Consider the following 17,646-nt stretch of genomic DNA (forward strand, 5'->3'; position numbering starts at 1 on the left):
TATAAGTGTGGGCCCGGTAGCTCAGTTGGTAGAGCACTGGACTTGTGATCGAAAGGTCGCAGGTTCGAATTCGGGCCGGGACGGACACGGGTCAACTTTATGTGCAGACCCAGAGACGGAAGCCATGTCCCACCCCCGTGTCATCACAATGGCACGTAAAAGACCTTGGTCATTCTGCCATAAGTGCAGGTGGCTGAATACACCTAAACACGCAGACACCTGGGTAGCGCGACTCCGTTGCTGCTAGCTTTCCACTGGGAGGAAGCGACCCGAATTTCCCAGCGATGGGACAATAAAGTAATGAAAATGAAATGAAAAATGAAAAAATGAGAAAATATAGGTGAGGTATTCAATCTCAAAAACTTCAGAGAAAATGGGAAAAATGTGAAAAATAGCTGATTTTTAGACAACATTTATGGCCCCTGCGACCTTGACCTTGAAGCAAGGTCAAGATGCTATGTATGTTTTTTGGGGCCTTGTCATCATACACCATCTTGCCAAATTTGGTACTGATAGACTGAATAGTGTCCAAGAAATATCCAACGTTAAAGTTTTCCGGACGTCCGGACGACTCGGGTGAGTACATACTCACTTTTGCTTCGCATGTGAGTCAAAAAAACTGTGTAGCACTGCACTGTTGAACTCATAATTGTCAGTTGGTGGCTGGGTTCTGGGTTATTAATAAAAGTTTACTGTTCAGAATTTCAAGCCAGTTTACTTGTTCATTTTGTGAAAGCTCTCAGCCTCTGACTAGTGTTTTGATACCCCGGTAATTGCTGTAAATGTGTAAGTGTTATTCACTTATTGTAATGCTACAAGCAAGAATTTACACATATGACATTTCACAATGGTCATAAATTATTTCCTTTATTCAAAGCACTCTCAAATTGACAATGCAATTTGCACACATTGACATCATGCACATGCAAGAACCTGGTAAAACAGCAAAGCTATACACCGAGTCGCCGACAACATGCCATACCCTTTGATCAATCAGGAAAGGGTATGAAAACCCTTTACTCTTTTGGTGAAAGGGTATGAATACCTTTGACCTCAGAGCCTGTGTGGAACCCTGATCTACAATACTGACCGTGACTTAAAATACTGAATATTACTTACAATACTGATCGTAAATTTGAATTACAACACTACTGAATGCGACTTACAATCCTGAGAGTGACATACAATACCAGGGGTGATTTTCAATTTTTTCTCTCAATGCTGAACTTTTTTTTAAACCTCGCCAGCACCTATCCTCAACCGCCACCATGGATCAATTCCGTATAATGCCTGTAATGCACACACACACACAGACAACAACAACAAAACAGTCAAGATGGAATTCTGTATAATACAGAAGGAAAAATACTGATTTGACTGCGACTTACTTATGTTCCTGATGGTTCAAGAGCTGGCAGTCTCGACACGTCAGGACCTCGCACTTCTCGCAGAACAGGGTCAGCTTCTCCTTGAGGTGAACGCGACACATCATGCTCACCTCTGCTTTAGGACCAGCACCACCCCCTGAAAATGTAAAAAAAAATGTTTTCAGGTACTGGCTGTTGTCACGAACTTACACCTCTGCTGAATAATGCTTCTCATTGCGGTCAATGCGCATGCGCCAATCTTCGACTTAAAAAATACGACTCTTTGACCGAACGAACCATGGGTTAGGGTTAGGATTAGGGTAAGGTTGTTCAAGACCTGATTAATCTCCCCATGTTAGCGCATGCGCATTGAGAAGGATTGTTCAGGCAGAGTTTTCAGTTCGTGACACCGTAGCAAAAATGAATTGGAAAAGCTCACTGGGTGTGTGTGTGTGTACTTGTTAGATTAATAGAAAGACTTTTGTGAGCAAGCATATTAACATGTTCATTCATTCGTATTATCTTGCATTAACCCTTTCGCTGCCATTCAAAACTTGCGTATGTGCATTCCTGACTGCCAGGGAATATTGGAGTTAGGGGTGTAATAATTCACAAAAAATTCTAGCTCCAAACTGGCAGTAGGTAGGTAAGTAAAACCTATGTTATTTTTAAGGGAAATTGAACCAAGAATCTGTTTTTAGTGTCTAATCATGGAAATAATAATTAGTTTGGCTTATAATGATGTTTAAATATGAACTTTTGAAAAATCAGTCTGGCGCATCTTCCGGTGCCTGTGGATCAAACATTGGTGGCTGTTTTGCTCGCTCCAAGAAAGGATTATAATCACTATCATCTACCTGTTTCCAACGAATCGTCCAAAAGAAGATCTCCCCCTTCCCCTGTCAGTATCCATTATCCCTTGCACCGCCTGTAGCGTCAGTCCGGCTTTGTTTTTCCCTACTAGGGCCCGCTCGACTGTCACCGTTAGCCATTTTGACGAGTCCAGATTTCTCTCCCCTACCCTGTCGCCAAGGCCGAAAATAACCTTCAGACGCAAAACCGCGTTACCATTTATGTTTATTCATGAGAATGAGGTATCCTACCAAGCCATTGGCTGCTATTTGTGTGTCAGCAGTGACGTAGCATTTCTGGAAAATCCCGGAACGGAGAAGACGGGTAAACCCGTCCTAAGGCGCTGCGGCTGCACAAGCGCATGACGGGTATACCCGTCCTAAGGCAGTCAAGTGGTTAAAAAAAACTCTGCATAAAACACATTTTCAGCCAAATCACAAAACACGCTACCTTTATTGGCCACAGCCTCTTCGAGCGAGGTGAGCTGATGGTCCTTGGTCATGCGGACTCGCTTGTGAGCGGTGACACAGTCGCTGCACAGCCAGTCGTCACACTGCAGACAGTAGGAGGAGGCAGGGTTAGACTCGCAGCCTGTGCACTTCTGCTCATTGCCGTCCCCATCCTCTGCGGTAGCGGCCGTCTTGCGAATGAAGACATTGTCGATGAGGCTGTCATGGTTGAAGGGTTCTCTACACACTGGGCATTCTGAAAGTGAAAATTAAGACAAAATTAGAGAAGTCTTTCCAGCCGGGTCCAAATTAGCCATGAATTTTCCCTTTCGGCCAACAATAAAATCATAAGCTTTCTGCATGTTCTTTTTCTATTATGTTCCACACAAAAGCCTGACCAGGTTGATTAATCAGATAAGACGAGGGGCCGACCGCCCCTGTTGGCGACAGCGAGGCGGTTGACTTCAGACAGGGAACATCAATTTGGTTTTCGTCAACATGTTATATTATCATGTGTGCGTTTATGAATAAAATACTGTTTAAACCAATTTGGTTTTCTTCCTCATAATTTCGCTAACTTATTGACTTACGTACAAGTCATGAAGCATTTTGGACCAAATCATTTGACTTAGGCCGAAAAAAAATAGGTCTGTTTACGGTAACATAGGCCAAAACAAGTCGCGTAAGGCGAAAATACAATATTTAGTCAAGTAGCTGTCGAACTCACAGAATGAAACTGAACGCAATGCCATTTTTCAGCAAGACCGTATACTCGTAGCATCGTCAGTCCACCGCTCATGGCAAAGGCAGTGAAATTGACAAGAAGAGCGGGGTAGTAGTTGCGCAAAGAAGGATAGCACGCTTTTCTGTACCTCTCTTTGTTTTAACTTTCTGAGCGTGTTTTTAATCCAAACATATCATATCTATATGTTTTTGGAATCAGGAACCGACAAGGAATAAGATGAAAGTGTTTTTAAATTGATTTGGACAATTTAATTTTGATAATAATTTTTATATATTTAATTTTCAGAGCTTGTTTTTAATCCGAATATAACATATGTATATGTTTTTGGAATCAGCAAATGATGGAGAATAAGATAAACGTAAATTTGGATCGTTTTATATATTTTTATTTTTTTTTTACAATTTTCAGATTTTTAATGACCAAAGTCATTAATTAATTTTTAAGCCACCAAGCTGAAATGCAATACCGAAGTCCGGGCTTCGTCGAAGATTACTTGACCAAAATTTCAACCAATTTGGTTGAAAAATGAGGGCGTGACAGTGCCGCCTCAACTTTCACGAAAAGCCGGATATGACGTCATCAAAGACATTTATCAAAAAAATGAAAAAAACGTTCGGGGATTTCATACCCAGGAACTCGTCAAATTTCATAAAGATCGGTCCAGTAGTTTAGTCGGAATCGCTCTACACACACACACACACACACAGACGCACATACACCACGACCCTCGTTTCGATTCCCCCTCGATGTTAAAATATTTAGTCAAAACTTGACTAAATATAAAAATAGGGTCGGTAGGTCGGGATTTTTTTCTCTCCAAAAAACCATATTTTTACGTTAGGCCTAAAAAAAAAATAGGTGTGGTTACGGTAACCCGACCTACCCTATTTTTAGGGGCCGATCCTATAACTTTTTATTACATTTGTAAAAAAAAAAAGAGTGCAAAAAAACGCAATGAAAGCGAAAGCGCCCGTGTCGCACACTTATTTCCCTGTCAAGTAAGTTTAATTTGTACACATTAGAAAAAAAAGTTTAAAAAAAAAAAGTGATTGCCTACCTACCCACCCTATTTTTTTTGGCTATGTTACCGTAACCACACCTATTTTTTTTGGGCCTTATTTTGCAAAAAAAACCAAGATTTTTTTGTTCCCCAAATGCCAAAAAAAAGTCTAGGCGGGTCGCGCGAAAAAAATAGTCAGGTTACCGTAAACAGACTATTTTTGTTTTTTGGCCTTAGGCCTATACATTGAAGACATGAAGTACTTTCTTTCTTTATTTGGTGTTTAACGTCGTTTTCAACCACGAAGGGTTATATCGCGACGGTCATGAAGTACTCTTGATCAAATTATTTGAGTGTTTCGACAAGTACGCGAAACAGTGAAAGTTCTGTATAATATGTCTATTGAGAGAAATTTTGCATGTTGTGCATTTGACCAGGCCAGAATCCCTGTATTGCATAGGACTAGGAGTAAATGTAATGCACAAGGGGGATGGGAGGGTTGCAAGGACAGAAAAACAGAACACATGGAGCATGCCAGACTGGTTTTTTCGAACATCAGAAAGCATGACAATGTATGAAAACATGATCTGGTTAGGCCCAATCGTGTGAATGCAATCAGAAGCCTGAGAAAACCACTTTCATATTCACAGACCGGTATGTAAACAAGACCAAAAAAAGGGGGGGTGGGGGTGTAAGGGAGTCGGGGTTAGGGGAACAATTAAAGTGATTGATTAAAGTGCGTGCGTGCGTGCAGGACAAGATGAAGATATTCTAAAACAGAAAATGTTTCAACAGTGATCAAGTACTGATGAAGTAAACTTGGAGACGCACACCAGTACATGACTACTGCATTGCACATGGCACACATAGCACATGTAGACATGATTGATTCTGGCTTTTACTGCTGGCGCGAAAACACGGGTGTGAACAGGCGGTGAGTGCCTGTGACGTAACGGATCATGGCTAACGAGCCAAGGGGAGCGAACACCGCCTGCATGCAGCGAGCGTGTGCACAAAATGGCGAAGTGTCGTCTGCTTACCTGTGAGGGGTACTGGCTCTGGGGGCGTTTCCTCCACCCCTTCCATGCTCGTTTCCTCCGTGGTCTGTTTGCAACTGTCTTCGGTTGCTTTATCTTCTCCGCCATCCTTTTTTTCATTCTCTGACTTCTCACCACCATCATCATCTCCCTTGTTGTCGTCTGCTTTCGTTTCTACTTCGTCTTGCTTTGCGGCACTAACTTCCTCTGTATGCGGCACACAAGTGTCGTCTGCTTTGCTCGTGTCGCTCGCGTCTAACGTAAGCTTATCTTTGTGAAGTGCTTCCTCATCGTTTTGTTTGTCTGTTGCAGTTTCCTCGGGAGCTTTGTTTGATTCTTTATCACCACCTGATTCCTCGCAAGGTTTTTCCTCTGTGTTGTGTGTAACCCCGGCTTCCGACTTCTCACTTTCGCCACTCTCTTCTGAAGCTTCGGGAACTTTCTTTTCGTCTTTTTCTCCCCCTTCTTGTTTAGTTTCCTTTTTAGCTTCAACCTCTTGTTTCACTGGTTCGATTTTGACATCACTTTTTTTTTCTTCGATTTCTTTTTCTTGCTCGATTGATCCATTTTGTTTCTCCTCCTTTACTGCATGCATTTTCTTGATTTTTTCGGCGACGTCTGTCCTGCCTGTTATGCATTCCTCGCACATAGTATGCAGACATGGCAACAGTTTTGATGTCCTGTCTGCAGCAGACATATGGCTCTTGCATTTTATGCATCGGCTCAGTATCTCACTCTCACCCATGGCTGTATCCTGCAAATAACACACCTAGTGTGCTTACTGTACTAACACATTTCACAAAGCCGTCGCTGGCGCAAAGCCACACACCATAGACTCGATAGCGTCCCTTTGAGCTCCAATTAAAGGTGAAGGTCGATACCCCCTCCCTTCCCTCACGTCGGCTTCATGACGTTGAGTGTCTCTGGCTGACTACGTTGCAAAAATCTGCAGCGAACTGAGCTCTGCGCTCGCGCGCCAGTACGGTTTTGTTGGGGCTCAACCGGTTCGATCCAGTTTCAGCTGGTTTGGACCAGATTCAGCAACAAATCACACGGTGACCTGAACAAACAACTTCCTAATATGGTAGCCGTTTGGCAACCTTCCAGGTTCACGTGACTAAAGATGCCCTCATCATGTCAGTGCGTGTTAGCATTTGCGTGTACATGCTTCTCAATCTGCTCACTCAGATGGATATGCAGAATACATAAATTCGGAACATGTCAAATTACAGTTGCTAAACGTTGTGTAAACAGGACAATCATCCTATTAAACAAAACAATACAACAAATACCACACATAAAAGCAGTTTATACAATTGTTCCCCAAAGCGATGACAACTCATCCCCGGTGACTAATCGGTTTATTTAAAGCTAAATTTGATGAGTCAATCACTGATCTGCGGTGATGTGTTTTTTGTTTATTTTATTGTAATTTGTCGTCAAAAGCTTTCAAGCACAAAAAGAAGAAAAGACGGGAAACCCAAATAAAGAGTCGGTTCGCAAGCATATTCTCGAAAAAACCGAATAGACGGAAGTTACCAAAGCCGGTAATCTAGGCATATAGCCGCTAGTTTCTCGGGAAATCAATATTAGCTCGTCCTGTTTTTGTATCCGCCTGAACATTTTTCAGAAAATGAAAGTGACGCAGGATAGAGAACTTTACTGTCAACCAGCAGTCGGATGATAACCGTGCTTCGGCTTTTAGAAAACACCCACTGGTTGTGCGAAGGGGAAAGAAATATAAGCGACTCGCTTCAAACTCGTGTCTCTCTCTCGTCAAAAACCTATCGCCCTGTATTCAACACAAAGAAATGTGCTTGTCACCGAACGACCCGACCCAAGCTGCCGTTGGCCGAGTGCCAACACACTCCAAGCACACACAGCCGCTCTATCGACAGCGGGGCATGTGGCGTGTCAAGGTCACTGCGTGATGGAAAATTCCTTTTCCTGCGCTGTCGGTGGCTACGGGGTTCTGTGCTAGCGGTCCACGGGCGGCTAATGTTTGAGTGGTGTTATCAATCTGCCGTTGGCGGGCTGTCAAGGCGGGACGCGCCTGCGTTGTGTTTTTCCCCTGCAGCTGTTGGCTCGGAAATAGGAGTGGCTTTGCTGGCGAGGCGGACTTTGCTCTCTGGCATTTAAAACTAGGGCCCTGTAGGTTTTCCTGATAAACTCTGAAGAGAGTACAGTACTCCCCGGTTAACGTCACTACCGTTTAAGGTCACACCTCTGATAACATCAATCAGGGTGTTGGTCCCGACCTAAAGCCTTCTTTGTATGACTAAGAAAACCTCGCTTACCGTGACCTCGGATATGGGAACACCTCTTTTTAGGTGACCCCCGTTCTGGGGCCAGTTTCATAAGCCAGAAACACAGTCGACCAACTGCAGTTGTCCGAGAGAACCACAGTAATCCGACGTTATCGGGTTTCACGAACAAAATTTCAGTCGGCCGACTGCGGGTCGTTTCACCGGAAGTCGGCCAAATACGGTGATGCTCTCCCCCCAACACTGTGTTCGGTTTACTGCGGTAAACCGAAAATAAATGTAATTATCCGCACAGTCAATGGCAGAATGCTCACACGTTTTTGGATTGTGAGCCAAACCTTGTGATTGTTCTTCGAAATGTATCTATCATGACGCAGTAATCCAGGAGACAAGTCAGGGTTATGTCTTGAAGACGTCACATTATGGCGTAAGAGGGTTAGACGTCACGCGAAGGAATTACTGAAAGTCTCGGTCATTGTTATTTTGAGCGGGCCGAGACTAGTTTTTTCTTCGAAATCGGCCATTTCCACGTGCGAATGAGCAAACGGAAGTGGTAATGTTGCTAAATTTAGCCCTCGACTTGGCCATTCGGATTACTGTACAGTCGGTCGACTGCGGTTGTCCGCGGGTGACGGTGATTCGCTCATGAAACGCGCTTTTCGGTGACCCGTCGATCAACCACAGTCGATCGACTGGGCAGTCAATCGACTGTCAGTCGGTTCTCTGCTATCTTATGAAACTGGCCCCTGGTCTCTAAATGCAGAAGACCACCGCTTAAGATCAAGCGAAACTGAAACGGAAAAAAATCTCCCAATTTTGCGGCCTTGACCACAGGAGCTTGTATCCAACCACCGGTCGATAATTATTTACTCCTGCATGCTTATTATTTAATAAATGGAATAAGGAGTAAATAATTATCGACCGGTGGTTGGATACAAGCTCCTGTGGCCTTGACAGAGGTTTTTTCTCCATAATGACGTCAAAAGAGAAGTGACGCACAAATGTAAACGTCATCAGATTATTTGGCCCGATTATTTTACCCCAAAGAGAAGGATGAGGAAATCTTTCGCAAATAAAACTTGGAAAATAGTTCCCGCCAAAAAAGTCGCTGAACCAATCAAATTGACCAACACATGGGGCGGGGATATAGCTCAGTTGGTAGCGCGCTGGATTTGTATTCAGTTGGCCGCTGTCAGCGTGAGTTCGATCCCAGGTTCGGCGGAAATTTATTTCAGAGTCAAATTTGTGTGCAGACTCTCTTCGGTGTCCGAACTCCCCCCCCCCCCCCCCCCCCCCCCCCCCCCCCCCGTGTACACTACATTGGGTGTGCACGTTAAAGATCCCACGATTGACAAAAGGGTCTTTCCTGGCAAAAATTGCTTAGGCACAGTTAATAATTGTCTACCTATACCCGTGTGACTTGGAATAATAGGCCGTGAAAGGTAAATATGCGCCGAAATGGCTGCAATTACTGGCCGTATAAAATTTCATCTCACACGGCATCACTGCAGAGCGCCTAGAACTGTACCCACGGAATATGCGCGATATAAGCCTCATTGATTGATTGATTGAAATTGCCAACGGAAACCACTTTGACAGAGTGAGACCCGTGGATGATGACAGACTGATGCAACTGCAGTGTGCCCGCTCCCCTTCTGCAGAGGTATAAGGCTAGAATTGACCTCATGTTGTAATGCATGTCATAAGCGATATTTGAGTAGTGCCAATTTTAGGCCAAAATAAAAAACATTGTTCAAGATTTGAGATTATTTGGAAGCTCTCTCTCTCTCTTTCTCTCTCTCTTTCGTTCCCCCCCTCTCTCTCTTCTCTCATGGTCTCTGTTTCTGTCTGTCTGTCTGTCTGTCTCTCACTCTCAGTCTCCGACCCCTCTCCTCTCTCTCTTTCTCTCTATCTTTGCCCCCAGTCTGGCCATCTCTCTCTCTTCTATCATGTCTCTTTCTCTCTCTCAGCCTCCAATCTCTCTCTCTCTCTCTCTCTCTCTCTCTCTCTCTCTCTCTCTCTCTCTCTCTCTCTCTCTCTCTCTCTCTTCACATTTAGTCAAGTTTTGACTAAATGTTTTAACATAGAGGGGGAATCGAGACGAGGGTCGTGGTGTATGTATGTGTGTGTGTGTGTGTGTGTGTGTGTGTGTGTGTGTGTGTTTGTGTGTGTGTGTGTGTGTCTGTGTCTGTGTCTGTGTGTCTGTGCGTGTGTGTGTGTAGAGCGATTCAGACCAAACTACTTGACCGATCTTTATGAAATTTGACATGAGAGTTCCTGGGAATGATATCCCCAGACAGTTTTTTCTTTTTTTCGATAAATACTTTTGATGACGTCATATCCGGCTTTTTGTAAAAGTTGAGGCGGCACTGTCACACCCTCATTTTTTTAGTAAAATTGATTTGACATTTTTGTAAAGCAATCTTCGACGAAGGCCGGACTTTGGTATTGCATTTCAGCTTGGTGGCTTAAAAATTAATTAAAGCCATATGTACTCGATGACTATACACGCTAATTGCTTTACCAACAGCTGGAGACATGCTAAATTAAGTTCCCTGCAAAATATTGTGGTCTAGGACCCCTTCAATGTTGAGATATGTTAATTTTCATTTTGATCTGGATCGTCCTATTTATAGATTTGCAAACAGAGGTAGCGTTGCCGCAAGGGAAATAACTCCGCGTCTTTGTTTACATCCAAAGTTTTTGAGACTCTAAAACAAGCTGTAATGCATGTATATGGTCCGCGCATGGCGACATATCGTCATTACATGGTCTTATGGTGCGTTTGACATCGATTATGGGCAAACTACACTTTGTAAACACGGGAGCGCGTACATATGCCTTTAATGACTTTGGTCATTAAAATCTGAAAATTGTAATAAATTCTTTTTTTTATATAAAACGATCCAAATTTACGTTCATTTTATTCTACATCATTTCCTGATTCCAAAAACATATAAAGATGTTATAGTTGGATTAAAAACAAGCTCTGAAAATTAAAAATATAAAAATTATGATCAAAATTAAATTTCTGAAATCGATTTAAAAACAATTTCATCTTATTCCTTGTCGGTTCCTGATTCCAAAAACATATATATATATGATATGTTTGGATTAAAAACACGCTCAGAAAGTTAAAACGAAGAGAGGTACAGAAAAGCATGCTATGCAGCACAGCGAAACCACTACCGCGCTAAACAGGCTCGTCAGTTTCACTGCGTTTTGCACCAGCGGCGGACTACGGTCATTGTGAAAAAATGCAGTGCGTTCAGTTTCATTCTGTGAGTTCCACAGCTTGACTAAATGAAGTAATTTCGCCTTACGCGACTTGTTTTTTATGGGACAGTTATTTTGTATTTCCCAGGCCATAATTTAGATGTGCGCTTTTTACACAGTCAATACGTACATGCGGCTTGATTAGGTTTACAGCAAGCAATTGCGTGTACATTATGCAAACATCTCCCCAAAAGTAATTATAGTCATACACACAAGCACAATATTGCGTAAGCTTGATTAGGTTTACAGCAAGCAATTGCGTGTAAAATCCACTCCCCTCAATATATATGTGAAGTGTGAACAATACAGACTTATCCTTGTTTATTTTTTCTGGAATCATTCTGGAATGTATCCGTATTTATCAATTGACTAGCCGTTAAAATGAGGAGAGATGACAGAAACATGTTTCCTGCTATGCTGAAATAGTCTTCAGAAAAGTTTGTGTCTTTCTTGTAAAACAAGTGCATTTAGAAATGAACCTTTATTTCGTCTGAGAAGCAAATAAAGAGTTTTTGACGAGTCTGTATTTATTAATGTTAAGATCAGAAAAGTCATTTTCTTTAAATTCTGTTTTATATGTGTACTTTATCTTAGGCCAAAAAGAAAAATATGTCTGTTTCCGGTAACATCGCCGAAAAAAATAGGGTCGGTCGGTCGTTTTTATTTTTTTTAAATTTTTTACCTTTTTCTTACGTTTTGTTACCGTCTTTTTACGTGTTTTATTATTTTTTTTTCAAACGCTTCCTTAGTTTACTTAAAATTATTTAGCAGATGTTTTTGACCTATATATATTGAAACTAAATAAAGTATACTTGACTTCATATTTGTTTGTTTTTTGTTTGTTTTGTGTGTGTGTGTGTGTGTGTGTGTGTGTGTGTGTGTGTGTGTGTGTGTGTGTGTGTGTGTGTGTGTGTGTGTGTGTGTGTGTGTGTGTGTGTGCGAAAAGCGAAAAAACCTTTAGGGTCGGCGCTTGAAAATAGGGTCGGTCGGGTTACCGGAAACAGACATATTTTTCTTTTTGGCCTTAACACAAATGCAATAGCGTGTTCTTGGGTATTTAGTGTCGGGTAATTCAATCTGAGATTGTCAGTCCGTTCTAGCAACCTGCTGTATGAAATCAACGTTGTAAACATGATTTAAACAAGACAATTATGTGGATATTGAATACTATCTTGAAGTGATTCACTGGAATTGTGTTTCCCTGTTTGCTAAACCCGGTATAGAAACACTATTATTGATGTGGCAGTCATTTAGGACAGAAGATGGAATTCAAAGAAAAATGAGACAGAACAATGCCAATTTATTATTTGATTATGCGCGTGAATGGATTTGTTGGAAAGGAAAAAAAAGCACGCATGAATAAAGACAGTGAAAGAGAATTGTTTAAACTGAATTTTGTGACACAAATGATTCAAATGAACGAATTTTCGACTAAATTGCATTTGCATCCTGCTGAAGATGAGCTCTATGCACGGATTTACTTGGTTATGGAAGCCTTGTGTCAAATTGGACAGAAACGTTTCTTGTCTCCAACGATATCAAGGTAAGAATGCTGAGGAAAGTGCAGTCAGTGCAAAACATTGCACAACATTTATTGTACAAAATAAAGTCAACTACTTGAAATACAGTAAAGGACGAATAGAAATACACTCCTATAATACGTACGTAGATATTGTTCTTCATCTTGTCGTGCGAAGGATCATGTACTGTACATTACTAAAGAGCGGTTTCGTTTTTAGGTTTTTGTTTGTGGTTTTGTTTTTACATAAGAGGACAACATCTTTGTACTTCGAGACTTATTAAACAAGCAGGTTCTCTTTTGCATGGTGGGCTTTTCTAGCTGAATTATTTACGCAGTTTGTTCAGATTTGTGAATTTGTTTGTTCATTGTTGTTTCGTGTCGCTTGAACCCAGTGGGTCACGTGACACGAGACGAGGTCACCCTGTACTAATAACTCGGCCTACTCAGTTTGTAAAAACTATTCACATTCAAGGCATACGTACTCAGGCTAGTTGGGTGCCCTCCTTTTATGCGATACTTGAGCAAGGTTATTTCGTGTGACATTTGTGTGTGGAGGAGCAAACCTGATTCGAAGGGAGGGGCAAGGGGTGTCACGATTGCTATGGACATATAATGCAAATTGCTATAGCTCATAGTCTTGGGGTGCTTGACTACTTGTAATTTAAACTGATTGAAGAAAATGCAATTATATGACATGGATTACTTATGTATACAAGAGAGAATCTTCTTGACATGCTCCAGAAGATAAGCAAAATTGTCCGTTCAGTGCTTTGAGGATGAAAGGCGCTTGGCATTGACTTCCTGATATGAATGTATAATCATCAATTCACAGCATCCCAACGATATAATATGATCTTTGACATAGCATAATTTGGCTTTTCGTCGTGCTGTAACCGAATGAAACAAACAAATAATCATTCGAAGTCAGTGAAGCCCTGTCCTAATTTTACAGCAGCAGAGTTTACTGAGTACGAACGGCAGCAGATCCCCATTTGAAGACCCCCTAAAACAAATAATCAGGTAGTACTATGGAGGCAAAACATTCCAATTAAAAGACAAACGTAAGATAGTGTAATGAACGTTAAATTATAGACAAAACAAAACATTCACCGGGTCTTCTAAGTCAGTGGCAAGCGAGATGTTTTACAACAGACAAACAGTGATGATGAATGATATTGTAACTTTTCTCTGAATGTATATATATCTTCCCGGCAAATGGACGAAACAAATATTTACAGACTTTCTGAAAAGACAGACAGTTGAAAAGCAAAGTCTCAGTTATTTCAAGTCGAGGGGAAGCCTTAAGTCACTGTTATAGTGCTATGTACCCGTCTTTCTCAAGTACCAGACGACACTGGAATAACAAAGAGCGCGAACAGGCAATAAATGATTAGAGGGACACGGTGAATAATAATAATAATTAATAATAATACGAGAATGTATAACGCGCACATATCTCGCCACAAGGCGACTGAAGGCAAATGGGGCTCCTGAATTACGCATGGGTTAAAGTGTGGATCTCGAGATTTTTCCGATCTCCCTGGTCAACTTCTTTATTCCAAAGCGTGTCGATGGTCGAAGGTCGCCACAACAAAGCTCACGAGTCGAGTCACTGCGGGTCATCACTGATTTCGTTCCGGAACCAAGCAGTGTGAATCACCAGTACCCAGGCTAGAAGCAATTAATTGTATCATAATTATCTCGGCAACTGCACGATCATCAGCGACTGAGCGAAGCAGTAATGCGGTTTGCAAATGTCAGCTCTGTTGAAGTAACTCGATGCGAAGCAGACTTATCATGTTTAGTCATAACTAAAAAAGACACGTTTTATGAGTCCCGATATTTGATCATAAATGTTTAAGTTTTTTTGAGTCAGAAACTGATCTCCAAAAATCTTTCTCCAAAAAAAACAAAGACCACAGTTCTTTGAATTGAACTTAAAAGAATAATTCGATGGGCTAAAACCAGAACCAATTACCTCAAAATAACCTGTTTTGCAACTTTATAGTTATTTGACTTATGGTAACATGATTCTCACTTTCTGTAAAGGATTCTTGAAAATCTTGCATAATTGCGTATTTATAAGTCATAATTTGTTCTGGCTCCAAGCATTTCTCCTGCTCATCTTGGAAGCAGAACCCTCTAACTCCATCCAGGTTGGAAGCAGAACGTGCTAAGTTCAGTTTAGTCTGTTCTGCTACTGAGGCCTGTGGGGAAAGGGGAGTGTTTCACAGCGAGCCAGATGCAGCCATCGTCACCTGACCTCTTCTGCTTGCTGTGTCACAGTCATTTTTCCTGTTCACAGCGCAGCCAGATAAGCGCACATTAGCGATAGTGGTATCTGGTCTTGACCCTTTCTGTGTGGTGTAGGATTTCCTCCAGCACACAGAATAGTGTAACTAGCAGTAGTAGAGTCTGCTGTTGACAGAAAAAGGAATTTGATAGACTGTGGGAACTAAAACAGGTCAGTGACACCTGTCAAGTGTCAGTATCCGAATTCCTGACTCCGGATGTACAGGGTTGAAACACAATTAACTTTCCTGTGATAAAGAGTGAATGAAGAATGAATTGGAAAAGATGCAGTCCCTTGATATTGAGGGAGGAGGGTGGTAATAAGGGGGTTGGGGCCGGGTAGGGGGGTTGGTGGTAAAGTGGGTGCAAGGGGGTGGGGTGGGGGGGGGGGGGTGGTGTCCTAAACTGACAAAAGGATGGTCCACTTTCAAAACAATGGAACAGAGAACAGCTCTCTGCCATTTCTACATCTGCTGCACAGTCAATTTGGCTGTTGCTCGAGTCAGGACACAGATTCAAGTGAGTATCTTCAAGTATTATGTTTTTCCCCATTTGAACAGACCATAAAAGCTGAAATTCAGATTCCTTTTTTAAATATAGGGGATTAACCTTTTGATTCAGTCTAAATCCTGTATCTGCAAACTGATTCCTAGCTTTTTGTGTTTTGTTTTCCTAATTGTAAAACACAGGCAGGTAAATGTGTTTGTTTCAGCGTGAATGTTCTTGCGCGCGTGTGTTTGTTTGTGTCAGTGTGTGTTTGTGTGTGACGGTGTGTGCATGTGCTCATGCCTTAATGTTGTAGTGTATCCATGCAGCTCTTTAGTGTTTGTTAAAAAATAAAAAAAATGTAAGTGAGTGTTTACAGTATTTGTGTATGCTTGTAAAGATGGATAGATGAATGATTTGGTTGATGGATTTTGTCAGTTTAATTGACTCTAATATATTTTGTTATTCAGAGGTTATCACAATGTCAAACTGATGAGCATGAGTGGTCAGAGTGTAATCAAGTACTAATGTTTCATTTGTTTGTGTGAATAGAAACACGAAAACTATCCAAAGTTTTAACGCAGAAGCGATAATACGGAGGCAATTACCTTTTTTTTATTATCGGTTAATAATTTTAAAATAGAAGTACATGTAGTAATTGCCTGTTCAAAGGAGATAACATTCATAGTATCCATGTCTTTTGCAGACGCTGTTTGAAAGGAGATGAATCATCAGGCCGTCCAGGCAAGTAAGAAGCACCATGCATTTCAGGAAACTGTCCTTCGGATTCACGGATTACGGTTGCATAATCTCCTTTCTGCCAATGCTAAAAGTGAAACCTGATGACTTTGATGCGTCTCCATTGGCAAAATCTACCCCAAAATATGACGATTGTGCTGTTTCTTCAATCGAAGATCCTTTTGAGAACATGGTGAATGGGGGTTATCCTCCTGTTCGAGTCATGCATCAACTCCAATACTTGCTGATTGTGATTCCACCCCTCAAAAATGAATCAAGCTACCCAACTCCTGTACATCTTTCTCCTGTGTGTGCTTCCACAGTTTCTGTTACCCTGTAGGTGTATTCACATCAGCTTGCAGTATATATGTCAGACACTGCTCCTTTAGGTGAAACTACCACAGCATCTCTTCCATCTGTTTATGGAACCCCAACAAAGAAAATTCTGTCATCGATGAAGGAAGCATCCTATGTGACACCTCATGAGAAGAAGTTCAGCCGAACTTAAAGACTCTGCAACCCGGGACTACGAGAAAAGGTGTGTTCGAAAAGCGAAGACACTCAGAGATGAATGTTACACAGGAATAACTGGTCAAACGGCAAAGACAAAAGCAGTACAGGAGGTCGACTGTTAAAAGTGAAAAATGTGTATTATTTATTTCGACCTTTGTGCACAACATTTTTGTGAAGAGGAAAGTACAACAAAAGGTAAGAATGCCAATTTGTTTTCTTGATAATGAACAGAGTAGCATGCAGTCAGGATCTAAAGCTCGTGATTTTGTTACCATTTGCATTGTGTGGTTAAAATGCGCCTTCAGCCTTGTGTTTATTTGTTTGTTTGTTTGCTTGTTTGCTGCTTTGTTCGTTTGGTTTGTTGTTAGTGTTATTGGGTGTGTAGTTTTGTGCGTAACGCAAAACGATATGAGCTGATACAACATAAGATTACCGTTGGGATTTCTTGAAAAACACAATAAAAAAAAAGTATTATGATTTCAGAGAGAGTTTTGTGTGTGTGTTGTTTTTGTTATGTGGTTTTTTTTCGCTATGAAAAGTACCGGCAATTTAATTTTTATTTATGCGTGTTGCGTTCATTAGGCCACACAATGAATGAATACATGAGTCCTTGATGATATTTTTGCAAGTGACTTGACATTTGTTTGTTTATGACGGTAATAAACTTTGAAAAACGATTTGAACTAATGTACAGTATAAGCTTTGCTTGGAAGCAGAACATGCTATGTGTGAGGAGGCTGCTTCTGACTGCTGTAGCACAGGCCACAGTGGGGTCTGTGTGGAAGTCAGAAGCAGCTATGGTGCACTGGGCTTTTCTAGCTCCAGAACTGAGAAAAGAGCAGGAGTGTATTCTGGAAGCAGAACAAATTATGCCTTTTTTGCATATGAAACAGTTGTTCAATTAAATTGATTACTAGTGTGCATGACCAGTGTTTCCTCTAAGTCAAGTGTGTAAAATATGAGGGCTACAATCCTGTGTTTACTATTTTTTATAAGGGGTTGAAATCTTCAAGTGGCCATTTCTCAAAATGGTGGAAATCCAGTTAGATGGTTCTGGTTTTAACCCATCGAATCCTTTTGGACGACTTATTGGACCTCGAATTAT

At 41.4% G+C, this 17,646-nt stretch overlaps 1 protein-coding gene and 1 long non-coding RNA gene across 4 annotated transcripts in view; one reads left to right on the plus strand and one right to left on the minus strand.

The window, feature by feature from the left end:
- The window catches only part of LOC138971718 (E3 ubiquitin-protein ligase TRIM33-like), a 31,372-nt gene extending 24,952 nt beyond the window's left edge, over positions 1–6,420 (minus strand). For 2 of the 3 annotated variants that reach the window (XM_070344501.1, XM_070344502.1), the window contains exons 1-3: positions 5,454–6,419; positions 2,670–2,924; positions 1,389–1,524 (exon numbers count right to left, since the gene is read on the minus strand). In XM_070344501.1, coding sequence (XP_070200602.1) covers positions 1,389–1,524; positions 2,670–2,924; positions 5,454–6,195 — 1,133 coding nt within the window. In that variant the 5' untranslated portion in view covers positions 6,196–6,419. Of the gene's footprint in view, positions 1–1,388; positions 1,525–2,669; positions 2,925–5,453 lie in introns of all 3 variants that reach the window. The other variant, XM_070344500.1, reaches the window with a different exon arrangement.
- An 8,774-nt stretch (positions 6,421–15,194) lies between these two features.
- On the plus strand, positions 15,195–16,973 carry LOC138971710 (uncharacterized). The gene is made up of 2 exons (XR_011457350.1): positions 15,195–15,323; positions 15,997–16,973. It is a non-coding gene; the product is annotated as an uncharacterized lncRNA (long non-coding RNA).
- The last annotated feature ends 673 nt before the right edge of the window (positions 16,974–17,646 follow it).

Source organism: Littorina saxatilis, linkage group LG7 (genome assembly GCF_037325665.1).
Source record: "Littorina saxatilis isolate snail1 linkage group LG7, US_GU_Lsax_2.0, whole genome shotgun sequence".
Lineage (NCBI taxonomy): Eukaryota > Metazoa > Mollusca > Gastropoda > Littorinimorpha > Littorinidae > Littorina > Littorina saxatilis.